This window comes from Podarcis melisellensis, assembly GCF_964234715.1.
Source record: "Podarcis melisellensis genome assembly, chromosome: 5".
NCBI lineage: Eukaryota > Metazoa > Chordata > Lepidosauria > Squamata > Lacertidae > Podarcis > Podarcis melisellensis.
In genome coordinates this window covers 30,477,162-30,500,223 of record NC_138537.1, presented here as the reverse complement: position 1 = coordinate 30,500,223, position 23,062 = coordinate 30,477,162, and the positions used below count along the sequence as shown (strand labels likewise).

General features: G+C 42.6%; 2 protein-coding genes across 12 annotated transcripts in view; one reads left to right on the top strand and one right to left on the bottom strand.

Moving 5' to 3' along the window:
• The window catches only part of ACSL3 (acyl-CoA synthetase long chain family member 3), a 57,195-nt gene that overhangs the window by 927 nt on the left and 33,206 nt on the right, over positions 1-23,062 (top strand). The window contains exons 1-4 of one of the 6 annotated variants that reach the window (XM_081910395.1): positions 17,655-17,723; positions 18,593-18,637; positions 20,793-20,891; positions 22,775-22,851. The gene's annotated coding sequence lies outside the window, so the exon portion shown is untranslated. Of the gene's footprint in view, positions 1-17,654; positions 17,724-18,592; positions 18,638-20,792; positions 20,962-22,774; positions 22,852-23,062 lie in introns of those variants that run through there. The other 5 variants (XM_081910396.1, XM_081910394.1, XM_081910399.1 and 2 more) reach the window with 5 other exon arrangements.
• Positions 259-17,546, bottom strand: LOC309369624 (uncharacterized protein). Of its 6 annotated transcripts, XM_081910641.1 has the most exons (4): positions 17,273-17,546; positions 14,250-14,370; positions 2,498-2,545; positions 259-771 (listed from the first exon to the last, which is right to left on the bottom strand). In XM_081910641.1, the coding sequence occupies exons 1-4, from the start codon at positions 17,353-17,355 to the stop codon at positions 694-696; spliced, it is 330 nt and encodes a 109-aa protein (XP_081766767.1). In that variant the 5' UTR covers positions 17,356-17,546; the 3' UTR covers positions 259-693. The 6 variants fall into 6 exon arrangements, 1 of the variants encoding a protein (XP_081766767.1); XR_014168187.1 differs by lacking the exons at positions 259-771; positions 2,498-2,545 and adding an exon at positions 9,218-9,436 and having other exon boundaries at positions 14,250-16,144; XR_014168188.1 differs by lacking the exons at positions 259-771; positions 2,498-2,545 and adding an exon at positions 9,218-9,436.

Here is a 23,062-nt window from a genome sequence, read left to right as displayed (position 1 = left end):
CTCGGCTAGGAGGGAAAAATCAAGAGTAGTAGAGCCTACACTCCTGTAAACAATACTGGGGTGCATGTGCACACACAGTTCTGAGGGCCCTGTCACTTCGTGCCAGCTAGAATTACAGTGCTAATTCTCTGCTTGTGTAAAGATAGTGGAATGGCTAGGACGCCACTTCTCTTTTAGTATGTTAGGAAGCTCTTCCAAATGCACATATAACAACAATATGATACTGGTTGGTGTACCGAAAATGTATAAACAAGCATGGAAAGAGTAGGGAAAGCCCACTTTTACACTGCTTTTCCTTTTGCCATTTACAAAAGGATATTAAGGCTGTAATCCTAACCCCTCTTAACTTTGGGTACACATAAATGAATTCAATAGGCCTTGCTTCTCAGTAGACATGGTTAGCGTTGTTCTGTACCTGGGTTAGGTTAGGTGGACCGTTCCCCACCCCCGTGTATATGAAGACAACTTTCACTCAAATCCTGTTCCAAATATGCATGTTCATTGATACACATTGCTGGGGTGCATAACATGTTGCCAAGAAATGCAGATGAGGCCACAACCTGGCATCCATTCATATTAAGTAGGTTCTGGGTGTTTAGGGAAGCTGAAGACTCAAGTTGTTATGGATTGGTTCGGCTTGATAACAGTGAAGTTGGTAGGGATTGGCTAGTGTTACTGCAAGATTCTGATCTCTCACAGATCTGTCCTCTCTGTTGGGTTGCAGCAACCTCTCATGGAGACATCTCCTGGTTTTTGTTTCCCTTTCTGATTCTAAAAAACAGGGAAAGATATACAATAGTGTTAGTGTGGAGGATGAAAAATGTAGCCTCCCAGTCAGACATAGTTGGCTGCAGCTTAAAACACTGCTTATAAACTGATTCTGAAAAAGTTGATAATGAGAAATTGAAGTGAGCATTGTAACTAGAGGATCACAGCTAACATGATTGTATTCATACTGGCTGATGAGGAATGCATTGAGTTTGTATCAACAGTGTAGAGTAGAGGCCAACCTGTAATGTTGCACTTCTGACATGATACTAGATTCTTTCATCAGAGTTGGAGAGGTAGTTCTTTGTTTTGAAGATGCTAATTGATTGAACTACACTGATACATGATTAATCATTAAGCTACATTGAAATCTTACTAGGGTTAATTAAATATCAACTGTTACGGTAAGCCTGCAACTTGCACGCATTTAATTTGTGCGTATTCAGCTTTATGCATGTGGCAAAACATTAAAAAATAAAATTAAAAAGGGGCAGGGTTCCGGGAAAAATGACTTTGGTAATTCCACCTACCATTGAACACAGTGGGTTTTGACTATGCGTGATTTTGGCTTTAGGCACAATCCCCAGAACTAACTGTCACACAAGTTGAGGGTCTACTGTATTGGTAAAACATAAGTACAGGAAGTGCCTTCAATAAATTCCTGCAATTTTTCCATGTAAGCCATATTTCTGGCTAGTTTCCCCCCCCCTCATTTTCATTTCAGGTCATAATTATGGCATTTTGAATAATTCAAGCCTTTTGTGTACTCACTGGATCCTGTAGATAGGTAATTGCAGTTACTAATTTCCAATGGGCAAAAGTAGGGCTCTTAAAATCATGAGATTTCACGACATAACTGACAGGCTTTGATTAGGTTGTTTCTTTGATATACTATAGCTGACTGTTCATTGTCAAGCTACCTCTCCATAATACGGGAGATCAGACATATTTATATTAAAATAAAACATTTGTGTAAAGAAAAATAAACAGACAGACCATGTAGCATAGTTCAGTGGTAATACTATTACTTTCTCTTTTTCTGGATTGCCAGAACCAGGGATGCCAACAGGATTTTCTTGGCCTAGTACACTATATGTAGCTTGTACTTTGTCCCTAATTCACCAAGCGTTATGAAGAAAGACATGAACCTTTTACACAGCTATACCCATTTTAGCATTTATATCAGCAGCAACTTTCCGCCTGGAGAATTTCTTTATCCCCTCATAAGTGTGAAAACTGTCTCCATGTTGCTACTACGGTTGTATCTCAGTTTACGAACTTAATCCGTTCCAGAATTCTGTTCTTAACCCAAAACCGTTCTTGAACCGAGGCATGCTTTCCCTAATGAGGCCTCCCATCACTGGTGCCCTTCCACCATTCGGCTTCCGTTCTTAGACTGAGTTTGCAAACCAGGAACCAGGACACTACTTCTGGTTTTGCGGAGTTCGTAAACTGAATAGTTCGTAAACAGGCCTGTTCTTAAACCGAGGTACCACTGTATAACCAATAAACACCTCCCAGCTGCATTTACCTAACCCCCACCCCCTCAACATGTCAGGGTTGGGGTACACTTCAGAGCTGTTACTCTATTCCCTCTGCCCCTCAAATGGATATACTAATAATGATATTATTTTCATTGCAGGGAATTAAACTGTCCGTACACTCAGTGATTGTTTTGCAAGTATTTAAACCTGAATGCAAGAGTATACTGTAAAGTCCTTGTTTCTACCTTCTGCCTTGCAGTAGCAGTTGTTTTTACTGGGCAGCAATCACAACTCTACAAGAAAAGTGTGGGGGGCAGCTTCAGAATGAACCATGCATTCTCTTCTGTTATCTGAATCCGGGAGGGGGGGGGGAATCACACACATCTGAAGGAAGACCCATAGTCAGCTTCAAAATGAACCAGGGTCTTCCTGGTTTTGAGGGTCTTCCCTGGTGGATGTGTGACTGTAATATTTTTCTCTAGCACTTGTCTGTCACATCAGTTGTTTCAAAAATTGGCTAGAAGCACTGAAAAGCAGGAATAGGCTGATGGCTCGCAATGCAGACATGGCTCTGCATGTCTAGCTTCATAACTCTTGGTTTGCATAGGCTAAAGACTTGTTTTTTTATTTTATTTTAAAATGAAAGTTCAGAGTCCAAACTCTGCTGGCTTTGGGCCCAGTTTAGCAGTACTCTCCTCCTGCTGGGCCTGGAGAGGGAATTATACAAAACTGCCTCAATCTTGCTCTTCTGGTGGCACACTAAGGTTTCTATTACACAGGTGATTTTTTGTGATCAGTGGTTGTGTCATGTTTTGGCAGTGTTCCGCAAGTATATTGAGGTGTACCAGGAGTGTTATCTGTTGTTGAAGTAAATGTAATAATAGAGATAAGTGTAGGCAATGGTGCCCTACAGCATGTGTCTGGATGAGTAGGAAAGGGCATTCATCATAAATGTATGAATGGTATGTGGAAATTTCTAAAGGTTCAGAGCAGTACATTAAACAGCAAGGGTTATTAGTATGACAAAAAGAGACACGGGTGGCACTGTGGTCTAACCCACTGAGCCTCTTGGGCTTGCTGATTGCAAGTTTGCAGTTTGAATCTGCATGGTGGTATGAGCTCCTGTTGCTCTGTCCCAGCTTCTGCCAACCTAGCAGTTCAAAAGCACATCAGTGCAATTAGATAAATAGGTACCACTGCAGCAGGAAGGTACACAGCATTTCCATGTGCTCTGGCTTCTGTCATAGTGTCCCGTTGCACCAGAGGTGGTTTAGTCATCCTGGCCACTTGACCTGGAAAGCTGTCAGTAGACAAATGCCGGCTCCCTCAGCCTGAATGGAGATGAGTGCCGCAACCCCATAGTTGACTTTGACTGGACTGAACCGTCCAGGGATCCTTTACTTTTACTTTTTTTTACTAGTAGTGGGTAGGCACTTTCTTCTTTATAGGAGTTCACACCAGAGATGATGAATTGCATACTATGGGAGGCAAACTGAGTTTCTTAAATTTGTAGGTGCTATACCACAGAACTATTACCCATATAGGGTGTTGTAATGTGGTGTTTATTTCTCTGCTATCACCTGCATGTGGGCACGTTTCATCATGGAAATGCTTTTCTATGTATACCACAAATTGCTTATCCCAGTGCTATGTCTGCTGCAACATGTTCATAATGGTACCACAATTTATGCATGGGGCCTGTCCTTCAGTTTAACCCAGTAGGAAAAGCTTTGATGGTGGAAATGTTTTGTGAGCATATTGCAAAGGCTTCATTAATAAGGGCAATTGCTTATAACAAATGTTTAAAACATCATTATCTTGTTTGCGAAGGAACCCCAGTGTGTTTTGCTGAATTTGGGAAATATTTGTTGGCACATATTGGCCTGGTTAAGATGTAACATTAAACTATGGTTTACCAGTATGTGTTTGGATGTTGTCTGATACCCGGTAGGGCCACAATCTGATATCTGGTAGGGCTACAATGAGATTAAAAGTGTCAATTAATAGCAGTCTGGTGTTGTACCTGCAGCCTGAACTGTGATTAAATCTGGGTTATTGAAACAAACAAAAAACTATGGTTAAAAATCACTTTGTCTGGGTTTGGGCATAATGATAAACCATAGTTAGTTTAAAAACAGAAGTGAAAACTTCCGATCTTGTCGCTGCAGAAAAGAGAAGGGGGCAGTGCATGACCCTGACCCTCTTGCTCATATAATGATAAACCATGGTTTACTGTTATCTTAATATAGTCATTAATGTCATGTGGAACTCTAGTCAGACCTGCCAGCCTTCACTGTGGCCTCACATGACTTTTAGAGGTACCTTGTAGCTCTTTGGCTGTTCTCTGTAGGAGGAGACCATTTGTGTGAGCCAGGTACTGTGCAAGAAACCTTAGTCCAGACATAGACAAACCCTGCTCTCCAGATGTTTTGGGACTACAACTCCCATCACCCCTGACCACTGGTTCTGTTAGCTAGGGAAGATGGGAGTTGTAGTCCCAAAAGATCTGGAGGGCTGAGTTTGCCTATGCCCTGCTCCTTTGAGTTTGCCTATGCCCTGCTCCTTCCTGCCACTTACCATCTGGCCTGGGGCGGGGCCTGAAGCCTCACAAGGACTGCTTGCTGCCTGCTGCCCGGGAGGACTCCCCTGAGTGAGTGCCTGAGGGCCCTGCTCTTGCCACTTACCACCTGGTCCAGGGCGGGGCCTGACAGGCCTCACTAGGACAGTTGCTGTTACTGCCAGAGGGGCACAGAGTGTTTTTAAAATGTTTTTTAAAAATTTCTTTTGGATTTTTTGTATGTGGGGGTGGGATGGATATTTGGTTGGGCTTGGGGATTTTTTTTTAATTTTGATGTTTTTGTAATTTTTAGATTTTTTGTTTGTATTGTTTTATTGGTTTTGTTTGCTTGTTTAAGGTGTTATATTGTTCTTAGGGGGAGGGGTCAGGGCTGCTGGGGAGTGGGCCCCAGCCCACAAAATGGCTGGGGCATGTTCCACAGGGGGGGATGCACTGGGACAACCGATCTCAGTGATCACGGGTAGGAGGAGGAGTTATGCTAAGACTAGACCATGTCATTACAAAGGGGGTAGGTTTAGTCATTGTCTGAGGACTATTCCTGCCTCCAGGTCTGGTCCTGACCGGATGGATACTAGAATCAGCAAGGGATACCGACATGACCTGAAGGTGCTGCTGTGCAATGCCAGGTCAATGATTCATAAGACCACTGCCATCCATGACTTGATCATGGAGGACTTGACCTGGCATGTAACAGAGACTTGGTTGGATGAAGCAGATGGGCCTGTCCTTGCCACTGCTTGTCCACCAGGTTTCTCTTACGCACAGCAACCCAGGTCATGTGGGCGGGGAGGGGGGGTTGCAGTGATTTCTAGGAAGTTATTAGTTTGCACCAGGCGTCCTATTGGGAAGACCCAGTTTGCCGAGTGGATGTTCTGGAAGTTGGGCAATAGGGGCAGTACAGGATTCCTTTTGGTGTACCGACCTCCCCGCTGCACCAAGGATTCCCTGCCCGAGCTGCTTCAGGTCGTGGCGGATGTTCTCCTGGAGACACCTAGCCTGGTCGTCCTAGGGGATTTTAACATCCATGCCGACACGACCTTACAAGGGGCCGCTCAGGACTTCGTGGAAAGCATGGCCTCCATTGGGTTGTCCCTGAATAAGTTTGGCCCAACCCATAGCCGCGGACATGCCTTGGACCTGGTGCTTACCTCTATGGATGTTGGTGATCTGACACTAAGTAAAAGCGAAACGAAAGAAGTGCCATGATCAGATCACTTCCTGGTGCAACTAGACTTCTCTGCGACCCATCCCCTCTGCCGGGAGGTGGGACCAATTCGGATGGTCTGCCTCCGCCACTTAATGGATCCAAATGGTTTCCAGAGAGTGGTAGGGGATGCTTTATCCCATGTTGATGGCTTTTCAGCTGATTCCCTGGTGGCCCGCAGGAATTTGGAGTTAACCAGGGCTATTGACTGTTTGGCTCCGAAGCGCCCTCTCCGATTGCATGGAGCCCGGACAGCCCTTTGGTTTTCCACGGATCTGAGGGCAATGAAACAATTGTTGAGACGGCTAGAGCGCCGGTGGCAGATTACTCATTACGAATCTGACCGGACACAGGTTAGAGCTCAACGTCGAGCCTACCAAGTGGCGATAGCAACGGCGAAGAATTTCTTCACCGCCTCTATTGCATCTGCAGAAAACAGCAGCAGGAGACTTTTTCAGGTGGTTCACAATTTAGCGGAACCACCTGCAACATCGGGGCCCAGTACGGGCCACATGTTCTCCTGCAATGATTTTGCAAAGTTTTTTGCAGATAAAATCGCTCAGATTCGGGAAGAAGTAGACTCCACCATGGGAGCAGGGCCGGGGCGGGAGCGTGCTAGAGTTCTGTCTAGTCAAATTGAGTGGGATCAATTCCAATCTGTTACCTCCGAGGATGTGGACAGGCTGCTTGGATGAGTGAAACCAATCACCTGTCTCCTGGATCCTTGCCCAACCTGGCTTATAAAAGCTAGCCGGGAAGGACTGGGCGATGGGCTTCGTGGGGTGGTGAATGCTTCCCTCCATGAGGGAGCCTTCCCAGGCCCACTGAAAAAGGCAGTTATTAAACCGCTTCTTAAAAAAACCATCTTTAGATGCGGCCATGATGGCCAACTACTGCCCAGTCTCAAATCTTCCGTTCTTGGGCAGGGTGATGAGTGAGCGGTTGCCGAACAACTCCAGGCACGCCTGGAAGAAGCGGACCATTTGGATCCCTTCCAGTCGGGATTCAGGCCTCATCATGGGACTGAAACTGCCTTGGTCGCGCTGGTTGATGATCTCCGGCGGGCTAGGGACAAAGGTGAGAGCTGTTTCCTAGTTCTGCTGGATCTCTCAGCGGCGTTTGATACCATCGACCATAACATCCTTCTGGACCGTCTTGAGGGGCTGGGAGCTGGGGGCACTGTCATACAGTGGTTCCGCTCCATCCTCCTGGGCCGTGTTCACTAAGTGGTGCTGGGGGATGAGTGTTCAGACCCCTGGCCGCTCACTTGTGGGGTGCCTCAGGATTCAGTCCTCTCCCCCATGCTTTTCAACATTTACATGCAGCCGCTGGTAGAGATCATCAGGAGGTTTGGGCTGGGTGTTCATCAGTATGCGGATGATACCCAGCTCTACCTCTCTTTTAAATCAGAACCAGTGAAGGCGGTGAAGGTCCTGTGTGAGTGTCTGGAGGCGGTTGGAGGATGGATGGCGGCTAACAGATTGAGGTTGAATCCTGACAAGACAGAAGTACTGTTTTTGGAGGACAGGAGGCAGGCAGGTGTGGAGGATTCCCTGGTCCTGAATGGGGTAACTGTGCCCCTGAAGGACCAGGTGCGCAGCCTGGGAGTCATTTTGGACTCACAGCTGTTCATGGAGGCACAGGTCAAATCTGTGTCCAGGGCAGCTGTTTACCAGCTCCATCTGGTACATAGGCTGAGACCCTATCTGCCTGCGGACTGTCTCGCCAGAGTGGTGCATGCTCTGGTTATCTCCCGCTTGGACTACTGCAATGCACTCTACGTGGGGCTACCTTTGAAGGTGACTCGGAAACTACAACTAATCCAGAATGCGGCAGCTAGACTGGTGATTGGGGGTGGCCGCCGAGACCATATAACACCGGTCTTGAAAGACCTACATTGGCTCCCAGTACGTTTCAGAGCACAATTCAAAGTGTTGGTGCTGACCTTTAAAGCCCTAAACGGCCTCGGTCCAGTATACCTGAAGGAGCGTTTCCACCCCCATCATTCTGCCCGGACGCTGAGGTCCAGCGCTGAGAGCCTTCTGGCGGTTCCCTCATTGCGAGAAGCAAAGCTACAGGGAACCAGGCAGAGGGCCTTCTCGGTAGTGGCGCCCACCCTGTGGAACGCCCTTCCAGCAGATGTCAAAGCGATAAACAACTGCCTGACATTCAGAATACATCTTAAGGCAGCCCTGTTCAGGGAGGTTTTTAACATGTGATATTTTACTGTATTTTTGGTTTCTATGGAAGCCGCCCAGAGTGGCTGGGGAGACCCAGCCAGATGGGCGGGGTATAAATATTTTATTATTATTATTATTATTATTATTATTATTATTATTATTATTATGCCTGCCTTAGTCCCTATTTCTGCTTTCCTTATTGAAGAAGCTACTAAGGCTTCCTAGAACCACCAAGGTTCTACTGGTGTATAAGACAATATATGTTTTGCTAGGATTTACCATGGCAAACATGGATTTTTTGCTTTGCAATGTGTGAATTTACCCTACTTCTCATGTGTGAAAGACTGTCGAGTGCACGGAATGCATATTTAAACAGTACAGTGGAACCTTGTGTTACGTACCGTGAACACTTCAGGTTACGAGCTCTGCTAACCTGGAAGTAGATGCTCCTGGTTGCAAACTTTTCCCCAGGATGCGAGCAGGAGTCATGCGCCAGCACAAGGCACCATTAGTGAAAGCGCTCCTTGGGTTATGAACGGTTTCAGCTTAAGAACAGACCTCCAGAACGAATTAAATTCGTAACCAGAGGTACCACTGTAAAATGTTTACTATTTTTTGTGTATTTTTATAGAATGCTTCACTAACAGTACAGGGTGAACATATTGCTTGTGTGACTTGTCTTAGAAAATAAATTTAAATGTAGCAATTAGACTACTTTATAATTCAAACTTTATTCTTGAAATTGCATCATTGTAATTGTAGATGACTTTTGGGGGCATCTTCTTACTTCCTATGTATGTATAATGTACATAGATGGTATTGTATAAAAATGATACATATGACCTTAAAATAGAACTCCGTAATCCAGGCATAGGCAAATTCTGGCCCTCCAGATGTTTGGGACTACAATTCCTATCATCCCTAGCTAACAGGACCAGTGGTCAGGGATGATGGGAATTGTAGTCCCAAACATCTGGAGGGCCGGAGTTTGCCTATGCCTCCCTTAATTAGTTGATTAAAATATAATGGCATAGTTACCACCAACTGGCAAAAGATATGTCTTCTTTCCCCCTGTATAATCTGTAGCTTGAGTCTAATGTGTGGCAAGCAGTCAGGAAGAAATGAGATTTTTACAGATGAGAGAGATGTGGCCTTTTGAGAACTTATCTTCTAAAGTTCCCTGTAATGTCTTAGAGAAGTTTCTGTTTGTCTGTCTGTATACCTGTGAATATCAAAATGGGAATTTAGGAGTGAGTGTGCATTCATATGGCGGCATGGAACTGATATTCTTTGTCCTGGAGTATATTATAATTATTTTAATTAATTAATTAATTAATTAATTACCAAATGGCTTCTAAGCAGTTAATAGAGACCACGCACATTAATTTTTGTCTGGATAACCTGTGTGTTAGAAAAGATGACTTATGCAAAGGGGTCAACAAAGATGTAGTTTCAGTGGAAAAACATTAAAAATGTGGGTACACTTATCCCAGACCACCTTTTTCTATGTGTTCTATGTGTTCCAGTGTTCATGGAGGGCCTGAGCCTGATGAGCTAACAATGGGTGGTATTCAACTAAGTTTTACTTGGAGTAGCTGGATTAAAATGAATGAACATGACTAAGTTAGGTCCATTAATTGCAGTGGGTCTCCTCTGAGTAAAGCTTAGTTGAATACTACCCAACAGCCTTAAAGATAGGCTAGATACTCTGCTTTATCAACATAGAGTTCATGATTTGGGGTATTTGCTGTCTTGATTAGCATTGAAACCTAGTCCACTTGCTGTCCTTAAGTAATCACTTGTAGATACTTGTAGATCGCTTGTAGATACTTCAGAGATTAAACACACTAAACTTAAAATCAAATTACATTTTTCTTGTATCTGAGGTCTAAAGCACCTTCTAGCAAGTCCTTCAACAAAATGATAGCATTGCATTTTGCTAATAAGGGAAGAAAGACGAAAATTACATGTTTCGTTTATGGTTTGCCAAAATCAGAAGTGAGGGGAGGGAACTCCTAAGGTATTTAGGAAAACTCCTGCATTAAAAGTGAAGCTCCCTCAGTCCAAATATTTGTAGTTTGTGCATCTTACTGCTGGTTCACCAAGATCTAGTACTCATTTTGTGACAAACTTGTATCTGAACTGTACCACTTGCATAATTGAATGCTTTACTGTATGAAATCCTCGGTATAGTCTAATATTTTATTTGTAGAAGTGGGTGCAATATTCAGGTTTTACACTGTGAAACGCCCTGAGATCTATGGATGAAGGGCAGTATACAAATTTGATTTATTATAGTTGTTTATTATTATTATTATTATTATTATTATTATTATTATTCAGTTATGGAAGCTGAATCTGCAATCTGAAGTGGTATAGTCATGGTGTATCACCTCAGTAAACACCAGGGACTTACCGTAGTCTTTGCTCTTGTAGACTGGATAAGTTTGCATCTCACACCTCCCCTACCTGTAGCTTGGTCATTATTGAAGGCAACATGTCTGGGTATCTAGAGCTGGTGACTATAGTCTTCTGTTTATCCAATTAATCTTAGTCAACTACCAAGTGGTTCTTAGTCACAATGATGCTCTAATTCTGTAGACAAAGGACATCTGTTGTATCTATAGTAAGGAATGTTATCTCTCTTCTTATGTTTGAAAGGCTTAGTAATAAAGGTTTTCATTGTTTCTTAACCATGCACACATGATGCAAAGCCTAAGCAACTTTTTGATCTCATTGGATAAATGAATCCAGTGGGAATTACAAAAGATGAAAGTGTTGGGGCTGCTTGGCACAGCAATGAATTAGCACTATATACTGATCACATCTTACTGTAACATTTGAGGGTTACTTATGTTTCTGAAAATACAGAACAAATGCCTTGAGGACCTCCTCAAGTGTGCATGCAAGCCTGAAGTTGTAACATACACCCCTGCTCACATTTTTAAAGGCTCTTTTGACATTGAGACTGTTGTAAATAAAAATATGCCCCTTTCCCTTATGGGGTATCCAAGAGCCCATATAGAGTCCTTACACAGGTTCCCTATTGGTAGGAGAAAATAACAGAGGCCAACCAGAGAATATTGAGAAGCAAAGCAGCTAGTAAGCTTGATCTTTATTGATCTGTTGCAACAGGGTACTCCCCTCACACACATGAGAGGAGGAGGACCCCCAAAATTGCTGTGCAAGGGCTTATAAAGACTTTTGAAATTCCCATCCTCTAGATCAAGACCACCCCCAGAAACATTATGCATACATCACAGAAGGGGTGTAACCTAAGACCACCCCTCAGATACACCCCACCTACATCACAGAAATTTAAATGTTTTTTTTTTCTCTTGTCCTTGTTTATCTCCTGTCTGGCAGGTTACTTGATTGGATTTCCTGGGGAGCCTGGCCATTCTTTTGTAGTGGTAAAATACTTATTTCCTGGGCCAGGTCACAGGCTCACAACTTATTCATATCTTAAATGTGTCCTTAAGACAGGATTTGTGAGGAAAGAGACAATGGGGAGACTTTTCCAGTTTGACCTTGCAGAGAAAACATTTGGTCAGTTTAGGAATCAAAATGGTTCCAGTTTGGCCTTCCTGTGTTGATCTATGTATGTGCGGTTATGAACATTGCCATATATCTAAGACCATAAAATTCCTATCACAAGACCTGAATGCACTCCAGAATTTGGCACCTCAAATGTCAACAAGGATAGCAAAAAAAGAAGAAGAAAAAAGACCATTTTATTTTATCAAAAAGAAAATAAGCATTCTTACTAAAAAAAAGTTGAAGAAGCTGTGTGTGTGTGTTAACAATAGGTTGAATTTAAAACCAATAAAAGAGTATAATTAATTATATTGAAAAGCATACCTCAGAACATAGAAAAACTAGGATGCAGTAAAATTGGTTAGAGAAAGTGGAGTTTTATGTTGGACGAAGGAGATTTGGCCAAAGTTGATATTGGAAGGAAAACTGATACTGAGTAGAACACAGGTGGTGAACCTCTAGACTAGAGTCTGCAGGCCAAACTTGACCCAGCAGGAGTTCAGATTTAGTCCACAAGCATGATTTCCCCAAATTATGCCCACCTGCAGTAAAGCAGTAGTCTGTGATCACCAAATGAGCAAAATAGAATGAGAGATTTAGCACAGGAAAGGGGCAGATTTCCCTCAAGAGGAAAGGACCCAATTAGGGGCTTGAAAGCACAAGATAAAAGGAGCAGGGAGAGAAAGGGACTGGCTGAGACACAGAGAGACTGGGATGACAGGGTAAAAAGCTAAAAGAGAAGGGGCATTCTGCCCTATGGAGCAGAAAGTGGGTGAAGTAGATGGCTTGGGGCTGGTAGAGAAGGCAAGGGGGGAAATGAAGGGCTTGGCTAGCCAATGGACTTGCTTGCCAGGGAAGAGAGGAGTGAGATTTCATATCTTCCTTTATTTCTCAGTTGTTGGAGTTTGTTGGGGTGGTAGTATGGAGACCTCTGAAGTAAGAAGTAGCAGTGCTACTGTGTATGTGCTACTGTGTGGAAAGTAAGATTTCTGTAGTGGGTTCCAAAGATTCCTAGTTGCTAAGGTGAAAAACATGTTTTATGCTCAATTTGGGCTTAAATATTAAAATAAAAAAGACTACAAATGCTATATTCCTGGTAGTAATTGGGTGTTAAAAGTTTTAAAATGGTGCCAGACAGGAAGCTTGTCCTAAATATCTGAGGTATGGCTCCTACAAATGCATCTTTATTCTGCTGTCCTAATGGGTAGAAGGAAAGGGATTAATTTCTTTTGTGGGTTTTCTGGTGGGAGCCTTGGGCCTTGGAAACTACCAGATTAGCTATTGTGGGGAAAGAAGTAAGATTTTAGGTATTTGCACCCTGGCTTCACATGTTTAGAAGGTGTCTGTTGTTCTTTTCTTTAACTTTCAATTTAGAAGTGTTTAGAAAGATTCACAGTGAAGAAATCAATTGATTTCACAGGAGGTGTTGTATCTCTTGAATGTGCTCTGACTGAGTTACTTTAATGGAGATTCTCTCCAGGCCAAATTAACTTCACTTCTCAGGTACAGGCTACCAAAACAAAAGCTGGATTTTTTGGGGTACTTTGTAAGAAATTATCCAACATTCAGTTAATAAGTGTTTAACGTATGAATGAGTGTAGCTCAGTGGTAGAGCACATGTTTTGCATGGAAAGGATTCCAAGTTCAGTTTCTGGTATCTCCAGGTAGGGCTGGGAAAAAACTTTCTCTTGGAACTCCAGAGACCTATTGCCAGTCATTGTTGAGAATGCAGACCATAAGCAAGCTGGACCAGTGGTCTGATTTGGCATAAGGCAATTTATACCAAAAGCACAACTAGCAGAAGGAAACTCCACATGTTAAAAGAAAGATTCCTTGGAGACTACCTCTCACCATACATGTACTGATTGCTTCCTTGCTCCTGGTTTGTGATTATCACAGTTGGCTGCAGTGCCTGAGTTGTGCAATTTGGATTGTGACTACTAGTTAATAGTAAGAGATATTCAGCAAGTTACATGGACATGATAAAGCATCAATCAATACCAGCCCTTGCTAATTCAACCCGAAACCTACCACTAAGTAACAGTACATAATAGGGACAGCACATGAGCCATGAAGAAGCCACTATTTCCTCCTTTCCTCCTCCTTTGCTGCCTTCTGCCATGCAGTTATTTTATAGCCCAGGCAAAAGATGCTCCTGCTTGCTTGCCTAGTCTTCACTATCAATGACTGCATGTACAATTCCTATTCTCTGTTGCTCTGCTATTTCTGTTGTCTGATACTGGAGATAACCCCACCCCCTGCAAGATTCAGTGTACTGAGGAAAGTGCTGGATTCTTGTAATATGCTTTCAATCCTCAGTGTACGCTGGGCTGTGGAATATCTCTCCTATCCTTTCCCAATCTCTGAAACAGTTACAAAAAAAAAGTCATTGTGTTGCACAACTAAGTGAGATACTGCTAGCTAAACAGTCAATCTTAAACTACTTCATAAAGTCTATGGTGTTATCTTTATGGACCTTACACTTCTGATTGCCGTACCTCAGATAGTGTGAGACACCTGGAAACCACTGAGCCTCTTGGGCTTGCTGATCGGAAGGTCGGTGGTTCAAATCTGCACAACGGGGTGAGCTCCCGTTGCTCTGTCCCAGCTTCTGCCAACCTAGCAGTTCAAAAGCACACCAGTGCAAGTAAATGAATAGGTATCACTGCGGCAGGAAGGTAAACAGCGTTTCCATGGGCCCTGGCATTCGTCACTGTGTCCCATTGCACCAGAAGTGGTTTAGTCATGCTGGCCACATGATGCGGAAAGCTGTCTGTGGACAAATGCCGGCTCCCTCAGTCTGAAAAGTGAGATGAGTACCGCAACCCCATAGTCACCTTTGACTGGACTTAACCGTCCAGGGGTCCTTTACCTTTTTCTATATATATATATGATTCATCTGAGGTATATATAATTTTGCTTGCCAGCTTTAAGCTGTGGCTTTTCAGTTCTAGCAATGCAGAGTTCATCTTTGGAATGAATTGCCATAGATTGTTCTTATGCCCCAGTGCATAAAATAGCTCTCTTAAAACCACTTAAGGGATGACTAATGTGTTTGTGGCCATTAAATCAGTCTTGTATTTAACAACTTGCCAGGTAGCTGTGAGTGATGAGGAATTCTAAGCAGGTGAGTACTCTTGCCGCACTCCACTTGGATACCATGTTAATGGCAAAGGATGGGAAACTACTTCTCTTCCACATTCAACACAGGAGGCACACCCTCTGCTTTTCTTTCTAATAGAAGGCAAGCTTTTTGTTTTGTTTTCACTAGTCTGCTAAGAGGCCACTAAGTTTGCATTTCCATACTAGCTGCAGAGGAGCTTGCACTAAATTTTTTGCTGGGGAGTAAGCTTTGTGGGCTTAATTTACAAGGCTATGCTAAATCACAAAACCATATTTTTAATGTAGAGAATATACTTCTGGGTTTTACGTAGCAATTGACTAACAAAGGGTGAAAATCGTCCTGCTCTTGTGAAATCCTCTAAAGGCATCTGGCCAGGAATTCCTTTCTAAAGTGAGCAGTGCTGGGGCTCAAGACCCTGTGGAAGTACTAGCCTCTTCTATTGGAAGGGTTTATTCTAATTTACAATACAGTATGGTATAATTACTCGGGATAAGAGGGAGAACATTTGTGTGTGTCGTCAATTCTAAAGGTAAGAGCTATGCTAGTGAGTTATAGATTATGTCAGAGGTTTTCAACCTTTGTGAGTCCACAAACATGGCCAGCTACATTCTTTCTGTGGCACCCCTGTGGGGCTCAGGAGCCCAGTTATGTCACCATTTGCCTGCAGAGCTGGCAGCCTCTCACCCGTTTTCGAACACCCTTCCATGTAGAGTTTTCCCTTAGCCTCCTCTACTCTCCCCTCTCTTTGGGAGTCCTCTGAGCGCTGCCCGTCCCTGGTCTCTGAGCTGCCTCCCCCCAAAGAGGGGTGCTTTCGAGAGGCACCATTCACCTGCAGATCTTATAGCCAGGACTGCTGCAATAAACAGCTGTGCAAGCATCAGAGAGGGCATCAGAGGTAGGACAGAGGCACCAGAGAAAAGTGTGACAGACGCCAGTGTTGCCAGCAGCACCCCTGACCATCATTCAAGGCACCCCAGGGTGCAGCAGCACACTGGTTGAAAACCACTGGATTATGTGTTTGATGGCAAGGCTAAATCCATGCATTTCCCATTAGTGAGGAGCCAACATTAAGCTCTGCATCTGGTTAGCCAGTACTGCATCTAGTTAGCCAGAACTGCTGACAGAATGCTGAGCTAAGACATCTGCTTGTCTGATTTAATACTGGTTGCCATGTCTTCCCAATACTGTGTATATAACATCAAGCAGTTGTTGCACAGGTAGAGCTTTCCTCATCTTGATGCAATTATGGAAAGAGCTATAGCAATTAACCTATAAAGTGATAGAGAGGGGCAAGGATTTTTAAAAAATCAGTTCACAGGTAAGCAAACAAATGGTAGACATTTACATTTGCAGTTACTAAACATGAACAATAAAAACCTTATTAATTCACATCATTTTTTTAATAAAGTATAGCAATTATTTGTTTGGCTGTATTAGCAGAATAATACTATGTCTACTGCAATGTAGAATGAATAAGAATACCCCACAATTGCCACCTTTTTATAGTGTGAAAACTTGTTTTGCCTGAAAGCTTGTTTATAATTTAAAAGCCCCCCCCCCAGAAATTTTGAATCTAAAGGCGTATTAATAAAATATTTACCAAATAAAATCTTAAGGCTGTGGGTGTGCCCAATACATGGTCATTTCACAGATCACTAGACTGTATTGCTTTTGTGTGGCCATCAACATTTAATGTTTACTATCCTGATGAGCTAATAAAAAGCTCCAGAGTAAAACACCTATGTCATGTATCATGACAGTTTGTTTACCTTCACACACCCCAACATGCTGTTGACTTGCTCAGATTATATAATTTTGATGACTATCCTGGTAAAAGATCTATTTCACTTTACTTTTGCCATTTCATTACAAAAATAAGAGTTTGAAATTGAAGCAAGAATTCCAGTCCATTAGGCTGCATATGTGCCTTTAGAGTGCAGATTGTCAAACATGGTGACAGGACCTGTCCAAGGGATGAGGAAACTGTGGTCCTCCAGATATTGTGGTACTTCATTTCCCAGCAGCACCAGCCAGCCAAGCCGGTGATCTGCAGATAATAGGAAGTGTAGTCCAATTTTTAATAGAGTAACCTTCAGGAAAAGTGTTGCATGAAGTAGCATACGAGACCCGTAAAAAACAACACATGGCAGCTTAATCGACACTCCTATAGCTGCATTGAAACGTAACACATTCAAGGAAGCAGGGAAAACCCTGCAAGTTTGTGAGATCGCGCTTAAAGCATGTTGCAGCTCTCCTAAACTCGTGATGGGCTCGTTGGGCGTTTCCCACTACCCGCTCCTGTGCAGAAACACGTGCAAAAGGCTTCCTTAAAACTACTGGGAGCTCCATAGCGGAGCTTTTCCTCCCCTCCCCTCCCCGAAACAACCGCAGCCGCACCTTAGAAGGTAGGGCTCCAACCTGGCAGCCAAACCTTGCTTATCTTTTGACACCGAACCCCTGTGGAATGCGCGTGAAGCCATGTTTCCCCGATGCGCGGCGCTCCCTGAGACACCCCCCCTCGAGGGGGGCGGAGTTTACGGGCTGGGGGCGTGGAAACAGGCCAGTGCCTTGCGGCTTGCAGCCACGTGGGCTCCGAGCGGCTCCTTTTGTCTGGGTCTCGGATGGGGAGGGGCGGGCTAGAGGGAAGCGGCCGCTCTTCGAACCGCGTCACAAAGCGGATTTTCCGTTTCCACGGCAACGCCTCCTCCGCCTCCGAGGCTGCTCTCAACCCCCGGGACAAGGAATCGGATGGCAGTGGGTGCTGCCTGGTACACCTAGCGGGTGGGGGGCGGGGGGACGAAGGTCGCCTCCCCTCCCTCCCGCCCACCAAGGGATCCCACTTGGCCAGGTAAGGTTTGCACCCCAGCAAGAGTTGCACCTTTCGAAACAGCGCTGGGCCTCCTCCGTCATCCGGGTGACGATGCTGAAAGACGCCAAGCAAGCGTCACTCGGCTCACTCAGCGTTTTCTCTTCGCCAACTTCCACGCGTTTTCCCCGAAGCTATATATAGATATATATAGATACAAGTTGCCCCAACGCTTTCCTGTTCTCCTGTTAGAAATGAATGGCGAAAGGGCGGTTGTTCCGTTCTTTGGTTTTAGCTCCAATTTTAAGATGCTTATACTGTACTCATTACTGGTTTTTGGTTTTGTAAGATAGCGAGCCACAAGCACAGCGGAAGAAATAAAAACATTAAGGCACGTGTGCTATCAAAAAGGAAAGAGGCCCCAAATAATCTTTCCTTTAATTCACGTAATTAGTTCCGGATTTGACAGTTTCCCCTTGAACTGAATACTGCTGCCGCATAGCTTTTGATGGGGCTAGATTATCACCAGGCTTCTCACCCAACACCTGTTAACTGCTGCTAGTTGATGAAGTAGCTGAAGACTTAACTGCAGTCCTATGTACACTGACCCAGGCTCCCTAGTAAATGTGCATAGGATTGCAAGCTAAGGTTGCAATCACACACCAGAACATAAGACCAATTTAACTCCCATCACACTTAGTAGACTTAGTACACTTAGTAGACACACACAGGATTGTATGTGAAGTACATATAAAATAGATCAGTAGCTTAAATTTTGTATCTGGGTGTTTTCAATCCATTATTTTTTGCCACCCAATCTGGGGCAGAAGCAAATGGTTTGCTGGTTCACTGTGGAGCCTGATATATGTTACAGCAAAGTAATTTTGTGACATATTTTTCTTTGTTTGCAGTATAGCCCTGAAATGCAACTGAGCAGTGCACAGAAAGTTCAGCAGGTAGTAAAATTAAACTGTATAATGTGCAAACAACTTTATGATAAATATGTAAAATTAATAGCAAGGTGCATTTGTTAAAATACTGTTTTTATTTACTACATTTATAGTCCACCTTTCCTCCAAGGAACTCAAGGTGGCATACATAATTCTCCCTCTCCTCATGTTAGTCTAACCTACCTCACAGGGTTGTTATGAGGATGAGTGATGGTGACTGGCCCAAGGCCACTCAGTGAACTTTATGAGCGAGTAGGGTTTTGAACTGGACAGTCTCCCAAGTCTTAGTCCATCACTAACCAATTACACCACTCTGGGTTTAGCTAATACCTCGTGCATTTATACTTCTGCTCTGCAGTATACTTCTGCTCTGTAAAAGGTGCAGGGGAGCAACTGTGAGTAGGATTGTGTTTTAAGTGGGAGTTTCCTTTTCATTAACAGCTATAAATTCACATCATGTGCTGTATGGGCTTACACATTGTTTCCCTTCCATGCTCCCTTCCCTTCACTCTACCAAGTGAAACCCTTAAACACACAGTTGACAAACAGCCACAAAATACCCAACAATGTACGCTAGCGGAAGTGCATCTGATGATAAAATATGTAGGCTATTGCAACCAAATGAAAGTATGTAGTGAGTATGGTGATACCAAGCCAGAAAAATATATATTCAGGTTTTGTTTCTGGATTAAATATGAAGCATAATATTATCGCCCCTTTGACACCAGCACCATTGTCATATTCTGCATCTGTTTTTAGATATTTAATCATTTTGTGTATGCTTGTGTATAAATTAAATTGATAATAATAATAATTCTGATAATCATGGGTCCTTGTTAATCTTTTTGATAATTTGACTCTGTGTAAACAGCCTCATGCACTGTTCTCAGAAAAAAAGCAACCAAGTTCACAACCAAGTACAGATCTTATCAAACATTCCATAACTTTTCCTTAGGCCATCTGAATGGAATTCATGGATTGCAGTTTGAGAAACTGTGCCCTAGCACTTCACTCTTATATTATCATAGAACCATAGAGTTGGAAGGGACCACAAGGGTCATCTATTCCAACCCCCTGCAGTGCAGTAATTTTTCTCTCAGTGTGGGACTTAAACCCACAACCCTGAGATTTAGAGCCATATGCTCTAATGACTGAGTTATCTAGTAAAAACTCATTATTCTATATTAGATTTGACTGTTGCGAACTGAGTTGAATGCTTTTATTAAAAAAGCATAAACCTAATCAAGGTTAGGCAATTGTCAAGGAAATTCTAGTTTTTTTTTAAAAACCAAGACAACCCACTTACTTATCAAAAATGAAAACTACACTAGAAGTTCTTGTAGTTTTAAGCATTTTTGAATTCTTTTGGATTCTCACCTTATGATCTTAGGGGCAGATGGCCTTGGCCTTCCTTAGGACATATGTGCAAAAGTTGGAGAGAGAATTGTTTTGTTAAGCCCATCAGTAATTCTTCTAGCCCAGTCTTTCAGCATGTTGTTCTTGCATGTTTGAAATTTTATTATTGTTTGCGAAGTACACATTTCTACTATCTGGAGGATACAGGCCATTGTGACTTAATTCCTCTGTGTGAGATAGTGAGCTTTTATGTTGTCCGCAAGAGAAGCACCTGAAGATGTTTTCTGTTCCAGTTCCTAACAGTAGGCACCTGGTTGTCTGCATCCACTGCTGTGAGCAGGACTCAAATTTTAGAGTATGGCAAATTATCAAAAAGCAATTGTTCCCTGTGATGTACCAAAAATGGAATACCACACATGGTGGTAGATGTGCATGATCTGTTAGACATGGGCTAGTAACCAACAGAATCCAGATTTGAGTGGATGGTGCACACCTCATAGTTGGATAAATTGGCCTGTGACTTGGAATCAATATGATGTATAATTGCTTAGTCTTGGATGTTAGGTTTTAGTCTTTTTGGTTGTGAGCCTCCCCGAATGCTGTGTTGGTGGGATACAAATCCAGGAAATAAAATGTGATGCAATGGACTATGGGGTACAATGGCAGTAATTGTGTTTTGTCTGTATCTAATTAATATAGTGCAACTTGGAAAATTTGCAGGTTGGATCTTGCATCTATTTAGGTGAAAGGGCAGCAATTAGTTTTTTATAGTTGCTTTAATTTAGTTTCACATTTTTGTCTTTAGATTTCTGCAACGTTGTGGGTGAAATACTCAGCTGAGACTGAAGCGTCTAGAAACTGCTGTCCCATCGGTACCAACCACAACAATGAGAAGTCATTTAAGGTTTCTTTGTCTTGACACTTTGTGCTTTATTCTAGTTTAATTGTTCGTCACAGGATTATCAGATCAGCTGGTAAACACATTTTTATCTGGATTTCCTCCCACTTTCCCATTTAAGTACCGTACCTCTGAAAGTAATTATTGTATAATAATTGTATAATGGGATCAGTCAGTGCATTTCCCAGAACTCTCAACAGACTGATTTTGAATAAATCCTAAAACACATTTGCTTTGAAACAGCCTTTTTTATTTAATACTTCAGTGGAACCTGGCAAAAAATTATTTAAAGCTGCAACCATAATATAGTTTGTCACCAAAGAGGTGTGGGTGAAATAAAGCAAAGAAAGACTATATAAGCCACCTTGCTCCTTGTAGTACAAGCTTAGAAAGGGTGAAGTGGGGAAGCAACCTGCCTTCTCCCTACCCGCTTGTTTTTCAGAGTTGACTTGGACTACTCATTTTATCTCTAACAACAACCAGAGTTAGCAGGTGCTCTTGAAGAATAACTGCTCTTAAATAGTATTTTTTCAATATAATTTAATTTTAGCTGTGCTGAAGAGTGGGCCTATGATATACTTGCTTCTCTCTCTTTAGTTTATCCCCACATCATCCTTGTGGGATAGATCAGGTTAAGAGATAGTAACTGGCCCAAGGTCACCCAATGGGTTTAATGGCTAGGTGGAGGTTTGAATCCTGGACTCCCTCGAGTTAAGAACTTAATTCGTTCCGGAGGTCCGTACTTAACCTGAAACTGTTCTTAACCTGAAGCACCACTTTAGCTAATGGGGCCTCCCGCTGCTGCCATGCCACTGCTGTGTGATTTCTGTTCTCATCCTGAAGCAAAGTTCTTAACTTCAGGTACTATTTCTGGGTTAGCGGAGTCTGTAACCTGAAGCGTCTGTAACCTCAAGTGTCTGTAACCCGAGGTACCACAAAGTACTCCACAGTGGCTGTTACTTAATTACTTAAATCTTGTTATATTTTTGTAAAATCACCCTATTTTTATCGTTATTGTTATGCCTTCGTTATTGTTATGAACAATGGGGAAGACACAGCTGATCTTTTTGTCCAGTGGGCCTGTGGGCCTTTTATGGCCAAGCCCACAGGTACAATCTCCCTGCCCAAATTCTTACTTGAATTGTTTACTAGAAGTATACAGAAACTGCCATCAAGCCTGCTTTGCACTGCATATTTGAGGACAGAAATTGGGGCTACTGGCACTGCTTTCTCTTTACATGAAGAAAGGAATCTTTAATCAACTTCATAAATTCGTTAGTTTTTAAAAGTAAAGTGCCACAAAACTGTCTGAAACTGGTTGGCAGAATTCTCTCTAATGTTGTCCTGGTACCAAGCAGGGATTTTCTTGTCCTCCCGGGCCTTTTAGCATCCATTTAAATATTGATATTAGCACATTTAGCTGTTATTTTCTTTTATGGTTATGACTCCTGTATTATTTAGGTCTTTTAGTGCACATTGTGCAATGTTCAGTGCTTCAATTTTATCGATAGCATGACTGTTGAAGAGTTCTGTGTAAAAGTTTGCATAACCCCTAGTTTGTAGATTTTGACCACAATCTTAATAGCATTAGCCAGACTTGTCTGTAGCTTGTTTACTCCAGAACACAGGCAGAAAGGTTGGCTGGATTGGGTTTGCTGAATGTTGTGGTAGCCTTGGTTAATAATTGTGAAATGTAATTGCATGTAAAATATTTAGATTTGTAGTATATTTTTATCCCATCCTTTTTCAGATAGCTTATTATAGCTTATAGTAAAATTGAAGTACTATGAATGTAGTATGATAATTTGTGGAGAGAGCCTGCCCTTCTATCATTATCTGAACTTTGGTTTGTGAGCTAAAAGCATACCATTTCTCTTGCTTTCTTACAGGCACAACAGAAGGTGTTAATGCAAGTTCTGTCAGTGAATTAAACATATATTTAAAGGCCACATAGCAATATGGCTTGGTAAGTAAGGTGAACAAGAAAGATGACATTTTATGATGTTGTGCCATTTCTCAATGTTCAAAAAACATTCATTGTTTTTTTAAAAAAGGGTAATTGTAAACACTGAATGTGTCATTCATATTCCTTGCTTAATTTAGCTTTAATGTATGTCTATAATTTGCAGTTAAGTACTGGATAGGAGGACTGCAGCTAGTCAGTTTGGTAGGAAATT

Bases quoted from the DNA above. Each gene is read 5' to 3' on its own strand.
- LOC309369624 (XM_081910641.1), bottom strand. From the start codon at position 17,355: ATGGCTTCACGCGCATTCCACAGGGGTTCGGTGTCAAAAGATAAGCAA. The intron at 14,371-17,272 runs GTGCGGCTGCGG...TTGAACTGCTAG, and splicing joins TTGGAGCCCTACCTTCTAAG to GTTGGCAGAAGCTGGGACAG. The intron at 2,546-14,249 runs GTACGGCAATCA...CTTTTCTTGTAG, and splicing joins GGTGTCTCACACTATCTGAG to AGTTGTGATTGCTGCCCAGT.